At 49.2% G+C, this 20,503-nt stretch overlaps 1 protein-coding gene across 1 annotated transcript in view; it reads left to right on the top strand.

The window, feature by feature from the left end:
• Positions 1 to 20,169, top strand: part of COX5B (cytochrome c oxidase subunit 5B) — a 28,632-nt gene extending 8,463 nt beyond the window's left edge. The window contains exons 2-4 of the mRNA XM_069619065.1: positions 1,340 to 1,410; positions 18,788 to 18,887; positions 19,925 to 20,169. Of these exons, the coding sequence (XP_069475166.1) occupies positions 1,340 to 1,410; positions 18,788 to 18,887; positions 19,925 to 20,037 (284 nt within the window). The 3' untranslated portion in view covers positions 20,038 to 20,169. The remainder of the gene's footprint in view (positions 1 to 1,339; positions 1,411 to 18,787; positions 18,888 to 19,924) is intronic.
• Positions 20,170 to 20,503: the final 334 nt, after the last annotated feature.

Here is a 20,503-nt window from a genome sequence, read left to right as displayed (position 1 = left end):
AGGTTCAACCAGACCGAAACACGTGTCTGGGGTTGCTGTTGGTACTCTTGTTCAGAGGAGAATTGCCTAGCATTTCGGTACTGGACTGCCCAAGGGCAGGACAAAGACTGGTATGTTTAGGATATTTCTCATCTGTGAAAGATAGTGAGCTAAAGACTATGGGTAAGGGTCTTGTAACCAGGACTTAAGTCTGGCAGAGAGTCTCTCAGGACCCCCCTTGTTGTTTGGCTGTATTTATGGACCATCACTAAAAGGACCCCGAATTGGACACGTGATGATGTCAGGTTAGGCGGACTGCCGTTAGGTAGGTTAGGGTGAACATCGTATGTACTCGAGTAAGGTTTTGGTAATTGGTGGGTTGCCTGAAGGCTTGGCGGAGGAGTGGGTTGAGGCATGTCTTAGGCACGCTAGTTAGACGAGGTTCCTTAATGGAGATCTGTTAAATCCTGATATCAAATAGTAGCCAGCGCATACAGGATACTTTTGAGGCTCCCAAAAGGGCACTGTGGTTGTGCTGGCTATGTTAATATACTAGAATAATATTGCCCACTGGGGCTTATAACCATCCCCTTGTGTGTGTTGTGCGTTTCTTACATGGTAGAAGAGGAGTGGAAAGAACTCTGGTTGCAGCCCAACCCCTGCCTAGATGTATATCTGTTGAGTTGCAGGTTGCCCAACAAGATCTTTCTTTGCAGCTCGATTTGGGGATGGATGAATAAAGTGCTCTCACCCAGATCTACGTAAAATGAGCATAGGTGAAATAAACGGGACGGGAAAGCGCATAGTGTAATTCTTCGCACCGCCAGGTCCGTTTTAAAACCTTTTTGTTTTTACTTTCGTTTTCCATTGCTTTCCTTGTTAGAAGCTGGGGACAACCCTGCAAGCCCCGAGCGTGTGACACCCCCACTATGCTTGTTCGACATATGGGAATTATTTCATTGTTTCCCATTCCAAAAACAATTTGCCACCCCTCCACCCCCCCACCCCCCACCACATCTGGTAAACGGCCTCGTCCATGCTTCCAGTCTTCGAAAATGTCTCATTGGCCAAACTGCATCACAAGGACTCTGGTGTGAGGAATTAGTTTTTTTTTGGGCAGATTTACATGTGCATGGTGATCCCAGGTGTTATAAGGCCATGTGGTTTATTGGATTATGAGTAAGTGTCTTGTGCTAAAGTATACAGTTTCCAACTTTACTCTTCTGGCATAATGCCCTTATTGCTCTACAATAAGTGTTTGGTGGATGAGCGCACACTTCGGGGAATGAAGCCTTTAACCGTGCATAACATACTTACTAGACCTAAGACACATGTATTTTTTATTTTTTTTATTTTTTAGGCATTCCCACAGATGAGGAGCAGGCAACTGGTTTGGAGAGGAAGGTCATGAAGGCTATGGAGCAAGGAAAGGTAAGAAAGATGCAATTTGCCCACATAGTAAGTAACCTGCGACGGCCTTCATTTAAGGGAATCATTTTTTACCCCACCTTTACTTCACTCTATGTAGATGGTTCAACTCTGTTTAAAACGGATGGCGAGGGCTGATAATTTAAGAGCATTCAGTCTGTTTAAACGGGAGTGGGGCAAATGGAAGAGTTCACTGATTTGGTGTGCATTTGCTGTTGAGTTGTTTAAATGTGTTTATGTAGTGGTAGGGCAATATCTGTATAAGATCCTGCTGGCTCAAGTTTTTATATGCAAGACATTCCTAAGAGTTCAAGACCGTGTAGCCAGGCTAGCACCAGATTCACTAAAAGCAGTGTGGGGAAAATGTGCAAACCTTAGCGGTTGCTTGCTTTGTTGTATTTATTACATCCTATTTAATGTGAACAGGCTACGTTTTTTCATATGTGCTAAAACTTGGTGTCAATGAATCGTATGCGTTTCACACTTTAAAGCGCTTCTACGGGGCACACATTGGCCCTGCTCCTTGGAGAAGCAGTTGCCATAATGTTATCGCATGCAGAGACTTGATTAAATATTATGTAATGGATAATTGTAAAAGTCATTATACAGATTAAACTAAATGTAAGTGCTGTGGTCTGAGTCACCTAAATTAGCTTGCTTATTAGAAACTGTACACTGCTCGTTTTGTGAAACGAAGTGAAGTAGGTGTTTAGCCCTTGCACAATCTAGTTTTATTAGTTTCAGTACATTTATTTGTATACTGTTGCATCCTTCGTGTTGTCCTGTTGGGCCCAGGGAGGAGTACTGAAATGGCCTAAATTAGCTTGCTTATTAGAAACTGTACACTGCTCGTTTTGTGAAACGAAGTGAAGTAGGTGTTTAGCCCTTGCACAATCTAGTTTTATTAGTTTCAGTACATTTATTTGTATACTGTTGCATCCTTCGTGTTGTCCTGTTGGGCCCAGGGAGGAGTACTGAAATGGCAAAGGAATGTTGAATTCCTTGGCCTTCCTCTGCACTTATACTGTTATACTCTTGTATACCTGTAATATGCCCTTCACGCTATTGGAACTGTCTATAATAGTCTGTAACTATGTAATTGTATAACTTCGTTATTACCTGTAACAAATGTAATTGCTTATTCCTTCTAAAGTCTTGTATTTCCCTCTTGATGTAACCATTACCTCAAATTATGTGCCCAGATGCCCCAGGGCATGATGCGCAATACAAATAAAAAGCTGTGAAATGTTCTCTGGAGCAGTGGGTAGATTAACGTGTTCTGTTCCAGCCCTGGTGAAGCGAGGGCCTCCTGGTAAGCCTTTTTTGTTTAGGTGCAGCTCGGCAGATTTGTAAGAATCTCTTTATCATTGCTTAGGTTTTTTTCCTTGACATGCGTAGGGAGCTCTGAACTGATGAATTATTTTTACTCAGTTGTGGGGGGTCTTTGATGTGTTATATGGCAGTTGATGTGGAATCCAGGAATGGGATTAGCTAAAGTTCTGTCACCGGTGGCATATCTGGTTGGTGAGCTTTGAGGCCTCTTAAGTGATATTGATGGCATTTTGTGATTGGAGATGGTGGGGAGGGGGGGGATTTTCCATAGTGGTTTCTAGTCCGGAGATAGGGCATAGCTGCACCACATATAGTCTGACCGAATGGCTCAGTCTGACCCAATGGCTCAGTCTGACCCAATGGCTCAGTCTGACCCAATGGCTCAGTCTGACCCAATGGCTCAGTCTGACCCTAGCATTAAGAAAATAAGGAAACCCAAACTAATTTGGCAACCACTAACAAAGTACTCCCTGTAATCCCGTCGGTCACAAAGAAGGTGCTAATTTAACAAAAGTTAAATTATATATTTTTTTTTATTTAAAAAAAGATAGTTTAGAACCACGTCATTGTGGTCTCACACATAATATACCCTTTAAACACTTGAAAATATTACTACCTCAAAGAATTCAAAAGCAACTCAAAACACCTCTTTGTGAACCCATCGCCCAAAAACCATCTATAAACATCAATACTTGATCCCAAGGCAAATGAAATCCATCTATAGTCCACACATCTACTAGTGCAAACATAGATCACCTGTTAGAATTGATCCATTAACCTATTTGTCCGAATTATACAGAAAGTTGCATGATCTTGAATGCAATAGCCAACTCAAGTTTTGGCTGTTGATGCCTCATTGGCAGCCCAGCCTTCCTCAGGGCTTGGGAATGCCGGGGGTTCTAACAAATTGAAGATCATTGTATTAGCTTTCTTAATTTAAATTCATATGTTGTATCCACTTAATCACCAAGCCACATAACTTTGTAGTGTAATTGCTTAAAGAGATTTTTACGATGCATGGTGTAACAACACTAGGAAGGGTACCTTTTCATTTAGAGAACCACTCAACCAAAGCCGTGGCTTCAACACTTCACCAGTCGCACATCTGTCAATACTTTAGTTGGACATAGGGGTGCTAGAATGCACCCCTGTTTAAGGCCCACATGTGTGGCCATAGGATCGCTCAATGTGCCCGGATTATACATTTTCACCCTTGCAGAAGTACTGGATTGGAGGGATATCGCCATTCTTAATTGCCCCATCGGGATGCTCAAGCCAGGTTTCTCATGAGACCATGTCGAATCATGCGGCAGAAAAATCCATGTATGTTGCGCATATGTTAATTGTGCATACATGCCAAGAATGCTGAACTACATTCAACACAGCCACAGGGTTAATGGACCCGTGTCTTTTTGGAAACCAGTTTGGAACTACAGAATGTCACTAGCCCAAGTACCAAACCAAAAACATTGGATGGCACATCAAACGTCACCAATAAGCACATTTTACGGTCCTGCTTGGGTCCCTCCTTGTGCATCGGCACTATGATGCTCTTAGTCCACGTCAACAGGAGTACATTGCTAACGAGTGTCCTTTACTGTCTATGCCCACCCCCATTCAGGTTTACATTTAGATAACTCGTTGCTGTTGCTGAGGCCGCGACGGTCAGGGGCCTCAAGATGTTTTAAGGATTTGAAAATGGATGTCATAATCCTAGTTAGCAGATACGTTTATATTGTTTCAGCAGGGGGTTGGCACCCAAATATATACCCCAGTCAGACTTCTAATACTGGAGATCAGAAGAGTCCCCGAGGTGGTCCCAAGAACCAAATCCCAGAAGTTTGTATTATTCCTACTTACTCAATCTCTCGTGTCGTAATGTCTTCTGGTAATTTTTGCCATGAACAATATTTGTGTTTACATTTCCTTGTCAAACTGGACATTTCCCACATGTCGGTACACCTTTTGCATTATTTCTCAAGTCTATGCAGATCTCCTTTTACCCATCAGAAATTCGATTCAAAGCGCCTGGTATAGTGATTACAATTGGTACGCTGCAGACCTAACTAGGTGCTAATGCTACTAATAACTAGCAATCGTCACTGTGTAGTCCCCCTCCACAAAACGAAGAGCTGGCACATGGCTCTGCACGTTATTTAATTCCAAGGGAGATTCCATTAAGCTAGGTAAGGGATTCCATATAGTAAATTGGTTGGCCGTCCTTAATTTGGCTGCATTCTAGTTGATTCAATAACAGTAGTACTTCACCTGGATGCAATAATACTGTTCTAGTATTTTAGGTATCGCAAAACTTTCAACGTGACTCAGTGGAAAATGGTCCCTCTCGTCTCGGATTATACACAAGTCGGCGTCCGTAGAATTTGAGTTGGGTGATATGAAGAGATAGTCTGTATTACTGGTAGAATTGGTGTTGACGTGAGTGTAGTTACCGGGGAAGTCAGATCTACATCTTCATTTAGCATGAATACATCCAAATCATTAAGACATTTGGACCATGCTTTGCTGTTGGTGGACGTTTCTTTAAGCTCAGCCAACAGGAAAGCATCGGGATCCATCCAGTGGGATTTTAGCGTTCAATCTCCTGTGATTATAATTTATACATTTGAATTAAAATTTAATACTGTGGTGCAGATTGTGGTAGATTTGGATGCGCATGGGGGGGGTCATAGATTCTGATAAGCCTTTTTGAGGATCTTGAGTCAAGGGTGTCCCAGGTTAAAATGCCTTTCAATATGTAGCCTGAGTCCACATGTAAGGCCACCAAGGAGTAGATCGAGGGGCAACTTAATTAGGAGCCCACCTTTGCGTCAAAAATTGGAACTTTACTAGTTTTGTTTCTTTATAATTTCTTCTTCTCAGAGTAATGCTGCCTTCAAGGGTAAATGCTGCCTTCAAGGGTAATCTCTGCACTACTCCACGTTTCCTGTAAAGTTAAACTAGTTATTGGTGGCATTGGGGAGGGAGTGGGGGGACCGCCTTCGGTAAATAAATGGGTATGACCTCTCGTGTTCCAGATAGTATTCTAAGATAATCTTTAGGGTTGTTGGTCAAATTTGCTAGGGAGGAAGCTGGTTAATCATGTCCACTCTGCTTCTCTTGCAGGAACATGTAATTTATCCTTACTTAAAAATGCAAATTTATTCACGTTAGTTTTTAATTGAAACAACTTTACCATTTCTCCAGCATGGGGTCTGGCATGGATTCACATGCTCATGAATATTCCCCGTTGTCAGGCTGGGAATCCTCGGTAAAGAAAAAACCAGTATCAGTTTCGTTTCTGATCTGTCTTTCGTAGTAGTAACCAATCACTGATCTCTGCGTCATACTGACCACAGCCAATGACTGCCCTCTACCTAAGCCCCGCCTCTGGCAGCCATCTTCAGATTTTTACCGCACGTTCAAGTGTTGGGATCCTCGTGCTATTGCTCTCGAGCGTTCGTGCTATTTTTCACGTTTTTTCTCAAAAACTTTGATTTTTTTCGGTCAAAAAGAGCCTCAAGCTCCACCGATTCTTCATCCGATCAACGGGGACCCGTGTCGGATTCGTCTACGCCCCTCAAGGGTGAAGATTTCGTCGAGCTACGCTTTTGGAGGACTCCAGAAGTTTCTCAGGCCCATCTCGGACATGGCCCAGGAGAAGGGAAGCTCGACGCCCGGAAAGCTGTTCAGGGTCTGCCCTGGATGCCAGCTTCAGAATGTCTTTAAGGAGGACGAACACTCCTTTTTGTCTTTACTGCCTACATGAGGACAAGACGCACGTGGAGAAGGACTGTGCGTTTTGCGGCAATATATCGGAGCGGACCATGAAGGACCGCCATCAACGTCTCGCCAACTGGCTGGAAGGGAAGAGCCCGTCAGGCGAGAAGAAGAGGAAGAAATCCGAGCGGTCTTCTAAGACCTTTGAGGATGCCCCGGCGACGGGGGTCCGACACAAGGCCAAGCACCGCGAGTGCCGAACGGTCGGGCTCTACGGGCGCCAGGCAGGGCGCATCCTCCCCGGCACCATCAACCACGAGCCAACGCTCTGGTTCGGGTAAGAGGAAGGCCGAGCACCCGGCGAAGCTCCTGGAGAGGCCCCGGTCGAGCTCGAAGGCCCCATCGGAGGGAGAGTGTTCCCCCCCCCCCATCCTCCACCCTCAGGAGAAGGCGGTGAGCGCACCTAAGGTGGTGAAAGCCTTAATCCATCCGGCCAAGGCCTCTATCAAGACAGTCGCAGCGGCCCTGGCTCAGCCTGTGGAAGCTACACCAGTGGTGGCGACCTCGGGGCTCAGAGTCTCCCTGCCACCGCGGAGGGAGTCCTCTTTTATGCCCATCGACAGGACCCCCGTGAAACCTCCGACAGAGAAGAAAAAGGGGGGGGCAGGAGGTCGTCGTGGATTCGGCCTCAACCTCTGAGGAAGAGCTGATCGAGGTCTTAAGCCACGGCGTTGGCGTGGAAGACCACCAGCCCGTCGGGAGGGATCCCGACGTAGGAGACGACGATATCGTCGAGGGTGCCGACAGGGCCCCTGACCGCCCTTCGGACTCCCCTCAACCAGCGCCGCAAGACAACTCGGCGGCCATTTTGTTGGCTATACAGTCCTTCTGCTCGGAGATAAGGACGAGACTGCCGTTACCACCAGCAGAGAAGGATTCACCCTCCACCTCCTTTTCAGCCATCGCGCCCTGTTCAGCCCTCCTCCCTGTCCACGACTCGTGGGGATGATACGGGGACTGACACGGCCGCGACGGGTACGGACGACGAGGTTTACGACGAGGATCTGCCGTCGTCACCTCCCACCCGGGCTTCCCCACCCGACGAGATTGGATCGTTTCACTCCATGATCGCCAGGGCATCCGAGCTCTTTCAGCTCTGCCCGGAGGAGAAGGAAGGTTTCCTTTATCAACGGCGCGAGGCCAAGAGGAAGACTGTCCTCTCTGTGCCTCTACTGGACGATATTTGGGATGAGGGCCTCGCCCTCCTCAAGAACCCATCCACGATGCCGGCTAGAAGGGATCGGTACGAGAAGTACCGGGTCCCGGACGCGGCCCCCTTGTGCCTCCGGGCACAGCCGACCCCGGACTCCGTCGTCTCCGCGGCGGCCAGGAAGAAAGCGGGGGGGTGCGGCCTCCACGTCGACTTCCCGCCGGACGGCGAGGGAAAAATTGGATACGATGGGACGCAGGGTCATCTCGTCTGGAGCGACGACGATTAAGGCGGCCAACGCCTTGGCTATCGTAACCCGCTACGACAGGGAGCTGTGGTACAAAATGGCCCCCCTGCTGGACTTCCTACCGGACGACAAGAGGGCGGATGCCCTAGAGATCTTGCAGGAAGGTGAGGTGGCGTCGGACCACGCCATTACGATTGCGACGGACATCGCCGACACTAGATTTCGCCAGTTGGGTAACGGCGTGTGCCTTAGGCGGCGTGGATGGCTCAAGGCTACTGACTTCCGTCAAGACGTGCGGACCAGAGTCTTGGACATGCCGTTCGATGGAAACAACCTGTTTGGGAAAACAGTGGACGATTCCCTTCAAGCCATCAAAGCAGACACGGAGACAGCCCGGGCTCTTGGGGTTCTCCAGCAACGGCGGCCGCCCTTTCGGAGCGGCGGAGGCAAGGGTGCCTCCAAAGGTTCCGGCGGCGGATTTTCCACCTACCGTCAAGCGGCCCGTTCGTCGTCGCAGGAAGCTTACAGGGGACGAGGCAAGTCAGGCGGACCCCGCCGTCGTCGCCAAGGAGGTCAAGGCGGCAAAGCCTCGTCGAAGCAGGACTGAACCGGCCGTGTGGTCGGGCCCCCACCGAAGCACCCCGGTGGGAGGCCGGCTGGCGAGCTTCGTCAGCGTGTGGGAGTCCATCTCCACCGACCGTTGGGTGCTGGACGCCCTAGCCCAGGGTCACGCGCTCGAGTTTCAAAGAAGGTGCCCGCGCATCCCCCCTGTGGCCTGGAAAGAACTTCACGTCCATCAACTTCTCTTGGAGGTAAAGGCGATGCTCAGGAAGGGCGCCATCGAGCTCGTCCCAAAGAGGCTTCGGGGCTCCGGAGTTTACTCAAGATACTTCCTCGTGAAGAAGACGGGAGGATGGCGTCCCATCCTGGACCTACGACGACTGAACAAATTCATCAAGGCACAGAAGTTCCGGATGGTCACCCTCCAACACGTCCTGGGTCAGCTGGAGGAGGGCGATTTCCTGTCGTCGTTGGATTTGGAGGATGCCTACTTCTATATTCCCATCCTAAAGGGACACCGAAAGTTTCTCGGGTTCGTGGTCCAAGGGCGTCACTATCAGTTCAGAGCCCTCCCCTTCGGACTAAGGTCGGCACCCAGGGTGTTCACCAAGTGCCTCGCACCGGTGGCGGCGCAGCTGCGCCGAGAGGGGATCCACGTCTACCCCTACCTGGACGACTGGCTCATCCGAGCCAAGACGAGGGAGCTCGCCGTGGATCACACGGCAAGGACCGTCCAACTTCTCACGGACCTGGGATTCTCCGTAAACTACGCTAAGTCCCACTTGGTGCCTGCGCAAGACGCACTGTTTCTGGGGGCGAAGCTCAACACAGTGTCGCTTCTGGCCTCCCCGTCGGAGGAAAGGACGAGGGCCATTCTGGGCAAGGTGCAGTGGATGCTGGTTGCGGACGCGGCCAGAGTGAGGTCCATCAAGTCCCTCCTCGGAATGATGTCGTCTTGCATTTACCTCATCCCCCTGTGCAGGCTCCGGATGCGCCCGTTGCAGGAGTTCCTGGACGCGCGCTGGATCCAGACGACGGGCAGCTTCGAGGAGAGGATCACACTCGACGAGAGTTTCCGACGAGCGATCCGGTGGTGGGGCACCCGCGCACATCTGACGGCGGGCATGGACTTCCAGACCCCCGTCCACCAGGAGACGGTGACCACGGATGCCTCCCTGGAAGGGTGGAGCGCACACCGAGAATCTGCACGCGAGAGGCCTTTGGCTCCCGACGGAGAAGGCCCTCCATATCAACGTCCTGGAGCTCCGTGCAGTGTTTTGGGCCCTCAGGTCCTTCCTTCCGTCCCTCAAGGGCCAGGTGGTGAGGATCTTCACCGACAACACCACCACCATGTTCTACATCAGGAAACAGGTCGGAACCAGGTCCCCAGCCCTGTCCAGGGAGGCGCATGATCTGTGGCATTGGGCCGTCGCCCAAAGGATGTTTCTGGTGCCGTTTCATCTGGCAGGGATAAAAAACACCATCACCGACTCACTCAGCAGGGAGCTGCGCTCGTGCCACGAGTGGGAACTACGACCGGATCTAGTGGACCGCCTCTTCCGACGGTGGGGCACACCCCAGATCGATCTGTTCGCGACGGCGACAAACTCCAAGTGCCGGAGGTTCGCCAGCAGGTTTCCCCAGCCGAGGAGCATGGGCGATGCTTTCTCGTTCCCCTGTGAGGGCCTGTTTCTATACGCGTTCCTCCATTGCCATTGCTGATCCGGCTCATCAACCAGCTCAAGAGGTCACGGTGCAGGATGATCCTCGTCGCACCTGCGTGGCCGAGGCAGATATGGTTCCCGGACCTTCTGGACTTGTCAGCGTCCCCGTCAACCAAGCTGCCAGTGGACGGGGATCTTCTCTCCAGGGAAGGAGGCGCCATCCTCCATCACGACCCGAAGTCGCTGAACTTGCAGGCCTGGCTCCTGCAGCGTTAGAGTTTGGAGGATACGACATACCGGCCGACTGCAGAGAGGTTCTTGCAAAGGCCAGGGCGTCCTCGACTCTTAAATGCTACGGACACAAATGGAAGAGGTTCTCTGTCTGGTGCCACGCACAGAAGATTAACCCTCTACGGATTACGGCTCCCCAAGTACTGCCGTACCTACTGACGCTGGCCAGGCGCACGCGTCCAAGATCCATCTTGCTGCGATCTCCCGATACACCAGAACCACGGGGCGGACGTCTTTGTGGTCTCATCGTCTGGTGAAAGAGTTCATGAAGGGACTGTTCAGATCGTTCCTGCCAGTGAAGGCCCCGGCGTGGGAGCTCAACGTGGTGCTGACCAAGCACATGGGACCTCCGTTCGAGACTCTGCACTCGGCTCCGTTGAAGTTCTTGTCGTGGAAAACCGCGTTCCTTGTGGCCATCACCTCCGCACAACGGGTGGGAGAGATCCAGGCCCTTTCCTGCAAGCCCCCGTACTTGACTTTTCACGACACGAGGGTAGTGCTCAGGACGCACCCCTCCTTCATGCCCAAGGTGCCGTCGGACTTCCACCTCAACGAACCCTTGGTGTTGCCTGTTTTCTTCTCGTCGCCTTCGTCGCCGGCTGAAAGGACTTTGCACTCGCTGGATGTGGCTAGGCTAGAGCGCTGAAGTTCTACGTGAACCGCACAAAGTGTTTTCGGAAGACGTCACAACTCTTTGTGAATTTTGGACCTGTCACTCAGGGAAAGGCTCTCTCGAAGGCTTCCATTTCCAGATGGCTCTCCGGCTGTATCATGTACTGTCATCGGTTGGCAAACCGACCGCTGCCTGGCCGTCCGAGAGCCCATTCCACCAGAGCGATCGCAGCTACCACGGTGTTCCTATCTGGTGTGCCCTTGCTGGACAACTGCAGGGCTGCTACGTGGAGGTCGACGCACACCTTCACGAAATTCTACTGCGTCGATCGGGATTCCAGGGAGGAGTCCAGGGTCGGCCAAGCAGTGCTGCGCAACCTGTTCGCCTAAGGTGAGCCTGGTGAGGAGGTAAGATTTGCTTAATGTTGAGTTTGATGTAATGCTTCATGTTGAGCCTTTGCCACCTCCCGTGGTTGTGCATGTGTACTGCTATGTATTCTTTATTCATGAGCATGTGAATCCATGCCAGACCCCATGCTGGAGAAGGAACAAGTTACTTACCTGTAACTGTTGTTCTCCAGCATGGGTCTGGCATGGATTCACATGCGAACCCTCCCGCCTACCCCTCTGCGGCTCTTTACTTGGTCATACCGCCACTTCACGTGCTACCAAATCTGAAGATGGCTGCCAGAGGCGGGGCTTAGGTAGAGGGCAGTCATTGGCTGTGGTCAGTATGACGCAGAGATCAGTGATTGGTTACTACTACGAAAGACAGATCAGAAACGAAACTGATACTGGTTTTTTCTTTACCGAGGATTCCCAGCCTGACGACGGGGGAATATTCATGAGCATGTGAATCCATGCCAGATCCATGCTGGAGAACAACAGTTACAGGTAAGTAACTTGTTCCTTATCTCCTTCCCAGACATTGGGGCACCCTTTCCCCCGGGCGCCTAGAAATACTGAAGCAGCAATAGTGTTATCTGTACTGCAGGACACCTTAAGGCCTGACTGATAAAATAGTGCTAATGATCGTGGGAGCTGCCATTGAGGGTCTTCCCATGCAATGGCCTGCAACCAGGCCCTCCCAGCAGGAAGACCTTTGCTTGGTTACGTGATGGCTGTTTTCCACCCAGCATTTTGGGGGCCGCAGCAATATCCATGGCTATAGAAAGAATTCAACTGGGAATTCGGTCATTGAATCCTGATAAAAGTTTACATAAATAAGTCACCAGCCCACCGTTTGGAATTTCATTAGTTTTATCATATGTGGTGATAACCCATAACTACATAAATATAAAAGCTGGACCGATTCAAGGTAGGTGTCTGCTTTGTGAGCAAGGCTTTGAACCTTGATAGCTTTGGCACTCTCTACAGCGCCCCCCCCTCTCCCCAATGTTGAAGTCTCAATCGAGGAGAGGTCCTTAGTAGGAGTAACTAAATTCAAAATGGCTTCAGGAGCATTTGGAATGTAATTTGGGTTAAATGTAAGGTTTGTTACACCATTGCTTTTATGAGAATTAAAATTAAATGGCATTTTAGCCATGAAGGCAGATGGGTGGATCGGGTTTGAAAAGGCTTCGAATATCTTCCAAAATTATCTTTCGTTCTTCATCTCGTTACATTTTACCTTACTCTTATGGGGCTGAAACATGATGGCAGTCTTTTTTTGTGACAATGGGCCTCATTATGAGCGACCAGGTCGGGAAATAAAGGCGCTGGTGACAATGTTACTGGCACCCTTTTCCGGACTGGGTCACTCAGTCTGCCGACAAGGGCACTGAACAACTAACAGGCCTGACCTGCTGGTAAATCAAGCCCCTACTGGCAGATTTTCCACAAACACTAACTGTGCCAGTGCTTCAGTTTTCCCCTGGAGTCCTCTGGGACTCGATGGGAACTAACTCTACAAAAGCCGCCGCTTGTGATATCACTAACACTGGTATGTCAGGTGGCTGTAACGGTAAGGCGATGTTGCTGTTAACTTGCCGGTAGCACTGGTGCAACCTCGTAATGACGGATAATGTGTTTTATTTTGTTACTGGAATCTTTTTATATTTTTTCTTTTCTTCCTGTCGCTAGTCCATGTTTCTTCCCCCACAGTACCTTCCTTATGAGCTAACTTTATAACTATAAATTCAATGGGCTCCACCTGGTTATAGTGAGTGGGGAACCTGCCTGAGCCTTCTAAACCCCTCTACCTATCAGTTCTTTCATTGGGCATGTGGCTTCCATATTTTCTGCATCCCCACTTTACTGTTGCTCCTAGCTTGAATAATCGGCTGCAAAGAGTCCTAGCACCAGCAGTTTTATCTACACCTGTTGAATCTGACATTGGGGACATAGCCTCAATGCTAGTATCCTGACTGGCAAAATATTTATATGGACGAACAGGTTTAACCACATCGACACATATCTGAGTATTACGGAGTGCACTTTTAGTCGTGTTGCTTATTAGCTTACTTAGATCACAAATTATCTTTCAGTTTGTTTTCTAAACTTCACGTGTTTAGTACAACAGTCGTTATACTAGGAATTAAGTGCAAGATGAGGTTGATTCCTAGCTACTATTCATCAGTAGTTCAACTTGTAACCTGCTGCTCAATTCTACGTTCAGGGGACACCATGTTAAATACGTTCTGGATAATGGTCTGGTCTCTGGAACTATGTTAAAGGAAGTTAAGGGATTCCAAGGAGGGACCGCTGTACTTCGATTCTGGTCGCTGCCGAGCTGATCTGAATGAAGTCTCTGGAAGGATCTGCTTGTTAATGAAGGGGCGTTTGTAAAGTTACCAACAGTCACCTCGGTAGTCTCAATTGGAAGAGCATCTTTACTCTGGTTAATTTTATGAAAGGCCATCAACGTTGCATCAGCTACAGGGTTAGCTTCCAAAGCGTGTCTGATGGTGTCTGTGAATTTACTCCCCAGGCAATTTATGCTTTAACCAACGTTTTAAGGCACTATCTTGTGACTTGTGTTCTGACTCCTAATGCGTACTGGGAAATATTTAGTTATTTTGGTGCCATTGGGTGGTTTGCCGTCAATCATTTTAGTTAAGCAACCCTTCCCTGGCACAGTGCATATGGGCAGGGTGGACTTGCGCACTTCACCACTAAAACTCAACATCATGACCTCTCTCAGCCCTCCTCTGGCTGCTTCTCCCTCTCCTCCTTTCGCCTCTCTCAAACTACACCTGATGAAGTTTCTAGACAGTCCGATTTTAAGTGTCGTCCAAACGTGTGCTCCACTGCTCCTCCAGAACCATCAAGGACCACATTGACGCCCTCGCTCCAGCCTTGGCTGATTTCTGCAGTCACTCTTTTGCCACTGGAACTTCCCTCTCTCCTCCAAGCACTCCTTTGTGACCCTCTCGTTAAGCCTTCTACCAACCCTATCTGTTCTCACCTGATCTGTCACTTCTTTGCTGGGCAAGCTCCTGGAAAAGCTGGCCATCTCCCAGCTTACGCTCCACACTGAATCTGTTGAGCATCCAGAGGCACGGAAACTGCTCTCCTGAACACCTGTGAAGATCTGCTCACTAATCTAGATGCAGGCCTTCCTTCTGGCCTCATCCTCTTTGACCTTGCCTCCCCTTTTGACATTGTCAATCACGCTATCCTGATCAATCGACTGAACCTGGGCATCACAGATCAGGCGCTGGAGTAGTTGTCCTTCATCCTGGACAGAGCCTTGCCGGTCCAACTTGGATCCTTTCTCTCCACCACCTCTCTCCATACGTGTTGTTCCTCAGGGCTCCAACCCTGGCTCTTCACCGTCTACTCTAACTTTCAGTGTTAAGTGGATGACACTCTGCGCTCTTTCAGGCTCGCCCCAGCCTCCTCTCTCGCTCATTCCTGACTGTCTACGATTCAGGACTGGTGCACCTCCTACCATCTCTGCCTGAATCCCACGAAGACTGAGATCCTTCTCATTGGGACCCCTACTCCCGCTTTCGCTCTCCTTGGGCCCTCCTCCTTTGCCTTCCTGCTCGTCCTTTCCTCTTTTCTCCCCTGATGATCCTTCCCGTACTTTCCTTTTTTTCTCCCTTGATGAGGTCGCCAGACCAGTCTGATCTATGAAAGCCTAATCAAAACGGGTTCATCCCTGTTCCTCTAAAACCGTCGAGGACCACATTGACACCCTTGCACTGGCTTTTTTTTTTTTTGTAACCACTCCTTTGCCTGTGGATTCCCCCAATCCTCCCCCCTCCCCCCCAAAGTACTCCTCTGTGCATCCTCTTCTCAAGAAACCCACAGCTGATCCTTCTTATCCGGCTAACTATCGCCCAATTTCCATTGCTCCCTCTCTGGGCAAACTCCTGGAGAAGCTGGCCATCTCTCAGCTTAACCTTCATTCCCATTCTGTTGGCTGTCTCTATGACCACCAGTCTGGCTTCAGAGCTGCCAGAAGGACGGAAACTGCTCTCCTAAACATCCATTATAATCTGCTCTCCAACATTCCCTCTGTCCTCCTACTCTATCTCTCTTCTGCCTTCGACACGGTCAACCATACCATCCTGCTCAACCGGCTCCTGGGTATCACTGATCAGGCTCTGGCCTGGCTGACCCCTTTCCTCTGATCGACCCTCCCAGGTACAACTTGAGTCCTTCCTATCTATTTCCCTCTCTACCTGTGGTGTTCCCCAGGGGTCTAACCTCTCACCCTGGCTTTTCACCTAATACCTGGTAACTCTCGCCCACTGCATTGCCATTTTCTGCTCAAATTTCCAGTGCTCTGCTGACGACACTCCTCATTTTCAGGCTGCCCTCGGCCACTCCCTTTAATCTCTTATTGGTGTGCAGACAATGATCTTTGTCTGAATGCCAGCAAGGCGGAGATCCTCATCTGCACACCTTCACCATCCTTTTCCCTCACTCTCTGGCCGGCCTCCCTTTGCCCGCCTCCTACCCACACCTGTGAGACTAAGAACCTCTGGGTTATCTTTGACTCCACACTTTCCTTTTCCTCCCACATCTATCTCTAAAAACGTCCTACTGCACCTCCTGAGGTATTTTACCTTTCCTCGCCTTTCCTCTCCTTCCCTCAGACGCTCACTGTCTCCCAAGCTCTGTTCTCTCTTGGTTGGACTATTGAAACAGCCACTTCTACCTTCCTCTACTCTCTGCCCTCTGCAACTAATCCAGAACAGGACTGCAAGACTTGTCCTTGGCTCACGACCTGGGATCGTATCTCTCAGCTCTGAAATCTCTCCATTGGCTCCCAGTGGATGCAAGGATTAAATTCAAAAGTCTCTACATTGTCCACGGCTTTCTGGGGCCTGGGCCCAGAATACCTTCAGATATCCCTCTGCAAATATCTCCCCTCTCGAGCTCCTGGCTCCTCCCTCAGGGTCGGTCGTTATTCAAAGAAACAAGCTGGGGATAGACATGTCTTTCGGCTGGCGCCTCCCTCTGGAAAAGCCTCCCTGCCACTCTAAAACTTGAACGATCTCCGGTTCTGTAAGCCCTGGAAGACCTTCCTCTTTGCTTCCGACTTTGCTCCCCCTCTCCCCTGCTGATCTGTTCTTTCTTGGCACCGTGCACATGGCCACCCTCTGTCCTCTGGGCCCAGGTGCCTGCTCACCCTGCCACCGTCCTGCACTGCCTCCGGGCCACACCTTGCACTGGGGTCTGTTTCTGTACCCATCCAGACCCCCTTCTTTTTTCCTGCACTTATCAGACCTACCCCGTCTGCTGCCTTAAACCCAACACTTGGCACTTGCTGGCTGCACTCCCACGGTTTGTTGCCTTATTTATTATTCATCTTTCTCCTTTGCTCGCACTTTCCACTTCTCCCCCCCTTCCATGCACGTTTCCCCTCCCATGCACTTGTGCGTTCTCAATGTCAATGGGCCTAGTAAGATTGTTTTGTTCTCCCCTGTCCCCCTCCCTTGCCTTGTTGCGCTCTGAAACACTTGTGTACGAGCGCAATAGAAATAAAATATCAATTCCTGTGAGGCAAAAAACCTGTCATCTTCGTCACTCTCTCCTTCTCTCCTCCATCACAGGCCTTGCCAAGAAGGCCCACTACCAGCTGCACCTCAGGTATTACTTTCACTTCACCCCAGAAACTCACTGTCTTGAGTGCCCCGGTTCTCTCTAGACTGGACTACTGCAATCTCTCAATCTGCCTTCCTCTACCCACTGCAACTAATCCGGAACAGGACTGCGAGACTTGCCCTTGGCCTCAAGCCCAGGGACCATATCTCCTCATCCCTGAAATCTCGCCAGTGTCTGCAAGGATCAAGTTCAAGGCCCACTGCATCGTCCACAAGACATTCTGGGGCTGAGGCCCGCACTACACCCAACTCCCATCCAAAATACCTTCCTTCTCGAGCCCTTCGCTCAGCCACCTCTAACTCTCCCAGGGTCAGACGCTTCTCCAGGCAGTGAGTGGGGGAGAGGGGTAGGTCTCGCTCTCCTCTGCAGGTGCCTCCCTGCCCCTTTCAAACTTGCGCCGGACCACCTGAAGTTCGGAAGCTGCTTAAGACTTTCCTTTTCACCTTCTTTCTCTCCCCTGCTGACCTACTGCCTGCTGCGCTGACCTGTGGCCTTGCTACCCCCAGAGACCCACTGGGTACCCGGTTCCTCCAAGACCAGTCGCCCTTGCACTGCCTCCGGGCCTAGCGCACACCTGCGGGATGTAACTGTAACCCTACAGTCTCCTGCCCCATTGCACTTACCCAGAGCTGCATTGCACTTACTCAGAGCAATGCTGCCCTGATTGCACTTCCCGTTCCCTCTCCCTGGCACTTTTGTCGCCCATGCACTTTGCATGCACTTGCACGATCGGAATGACACAAGGCCTAGTAAGATCGTTTGTTTTGTCCTCCTTCTGTGTCTCTTGTCGCGCCTAGAAATACTTGTGTACAGGCACGTTATAAATGACTTATCATAAATTCCAGGATTAGATGATGTTTCGTAGATAACATCGAGCGATGGTCTAAAGGTTGCAGAGGTTTGACAACACTTCTACAATAGTCTCGGGTCTCCACCATACTGTCAGCTGGCCGGCCGGATAACGGCAATGCGCTTCACCATCCCAGGCGCCCTTAAGGCAGCTCAAAGGGCTGTGATTGGCCCCAGTCACTGAACACGCTGATGGGTGTTGCAGTCCCAGACCAACAATCTCTGCTCAAGATTACCTGTCAGCACAGCAAAAAGGTTTTAGTAATGTGCAGTTCAAATCAATTAACATACAACCCATTGATGACTTGCTCTAAAGTAAGGACTGTTACTTGTTCAGGGATAGAAAACAACTTCTAAAGGGGTAGAGAGTGGGAGTCTGCAATCCTTTTGGAAGCTAGGTAACAATTCACAGTATGCACATATAAAGTAAACTTGCGTCAAAACACAACCAACAGCAGTATTTTGCTGGGTCCATACACACGCTTAATACCAGGGACTAGCCATGTTGCTCTGTTTTCATGCTTCCAAGACGAGCGTTTTGCCCCAGAGTCATCATCCCGGCCCTTCAAGAAGGATTATCCTTAACTGTGCATCATGTTTTTCAAGTCCATCAAACAGTGTCTTGTTATCAGACAATGGGATTTAGACCCTTTTCACTCCTGACATCTTGTCTGTATAAAACCTTTCACAGGGTGCAGTTTTCTCAGCACCAGAGTAGGTGGCATTCATAATATCATATTTGTGCTCTCTTGTGAAAGTGGGAGCAGTGCCTTGCTATTTTGAGGGTGTGTGGGTGGAACGCCTATGTCACTGATGGCTACCTTCTTCGTTCTTCAGGATCCGTACAGTATACTGAAACCACCACACTATGCTGGGACAAAGGAGGACCCTCACATCGTTCCCTCTATCAACAAGAAAAGGATTGTAGGGTGCATATGTAAGTTCTTATATGCTTAGCATTTTGGGGATTTGGGGGGGGGTGTTGTGATGGTATTGACTCTTAGAAGCAGTGAATACTTTTAGCTTTTTGGCTGCTAGTTCTCAGATGCCTTTTTGACCTTGGCTGTGCTCAATAAATCCTGTTACAGTACATTAGTCATTTGGCCAGTCAGTGGGAGGACGATGTGTCCTGATGACTGCGGGATGCGGAATGGGACCAGGGTTATGGGAAATATTTTTCCACTTGCTTGTGGATGACATTCTTTGCACAGCAAAAAGGGGAGGGTGGTGCTCTCCATTGTCCATGCTCTCCACCCATTGGTCTAATCTTTTCTTGGCAAATAATGTTCCAATATGCTATACTCCAGTCGGGACTTCCCAGGGAAAGAGGGGAAAGGGAGTTTAGAAGTACCAGTGAACGGTCAGTTAAGAGAGCGACATACCATTTAGTTGGTCTATTTTCCTGGGGAGTAATTATTAGACTTTTCTATTGGATTCCATAGCATTCCCTGGGTAACATTTTTGAGAGGTTTGGCGTCTCCTTGTGAATAGTTCTATGGGTGGGGTGTAGGAAGAGGTGGGTTGAGTAACTTGTAATTCTTGTTTGCGTGCATTGCAAGGTAACTAAGGGATTGTTTTAAACTGCAGAACTACTGCATGCATTACATTTTAAAGACCGGCTTTTGCAGTTAGATCCGCATTCTTTATTGGTCATTGCATGGGTGGCGCATGCTTCTGGATGCAATGTTGCTTGCTCAGTCTTACTACTAAAGCCTATTACAAAAGTACATAAGACCTTTAGGCCATCTGAAGTGCATATGCTGTTTCTTTATTGTACAGCACAATCTAGATTTTGGTTTTTTTCCCCTCTCCCTTTTCCCATCTGTGTGTTATGTAGAACACCTAATGAATGTTGTCTTTACTTGTGGGTGTTTGTGATTTTCTAAGCTGGGTCGTCCAACTGATCTTCAGTGTGTTTTGAGCTTACAACTGTATCTGCCTTCTGCTCTGTTAATTCTCTATACCCCTCTACAGGTGAGGAGGACAACACATGTGTCATCTGGTTTTGGCTGCATGAAGGAGAGCCCCAACGCTGTCCATCCTGCGGTGCCCATTACAAGCTTGTCCCCCATGAACTACCGCACTAGTGTATATGTGCCATAGCTGAATGTGTTGGCGCTTTGTCACTGGTCCGCTTGTTTGCCTTTTGAATTTCTGATGTAATTTATCTTCTCTGGTTGGTACCCTTAATAAAAGCTGCCATGATGGTTGTCTCACAATCTCCTTGTTTCTGCTCTTTTTTTCACCAGTGTGGTAAATAAAATGCAGAATGAGGGGCGAGTAAGGTAGCGAACATTGTTTTCAAAAGAAACCTACAATAGCTGCTCCTTCTTAACCCTCCCGAGCCTTTTCATGCTGCTAGTAACTTTCCCTATTGAAATAAGTAGATAACTGTTTAAAAAGAAATGCTCACATATGCCAGGATTGGTTGAATTAAGCGGTAGGAAGGAGAAACCGTGATTTTGGTATTGTGTTTTTAAACCTTATGGAAATAAATACTGGTTACATATCTGGTTACATACCTATCTGATTTCTTGTAGCTGTAGGGATGGA

The sequence above is a fragment of the Ambystoma mexicanum genome, chromosome 10 (genome assembly GCF_040938575.1).
Source record: "Ambystoma mexicanum isolate Mex_15411 chromosome 10, UKY_AmexF1_1, whole genome shotgun sequence".
NCBI classification, from domain to species: domain Eukaryota; kingdom Metazoa; phylum Chordata; class Amphibia; order Caudata; family Ambystomatidae; genus Ambystoma; species Ambystoma mexicanum.
The sequence above is the reverse complement of the archived record's forward strand: the minus strand, read 5'-3'. Positions and strand labels throughout refer to the sequence as shown.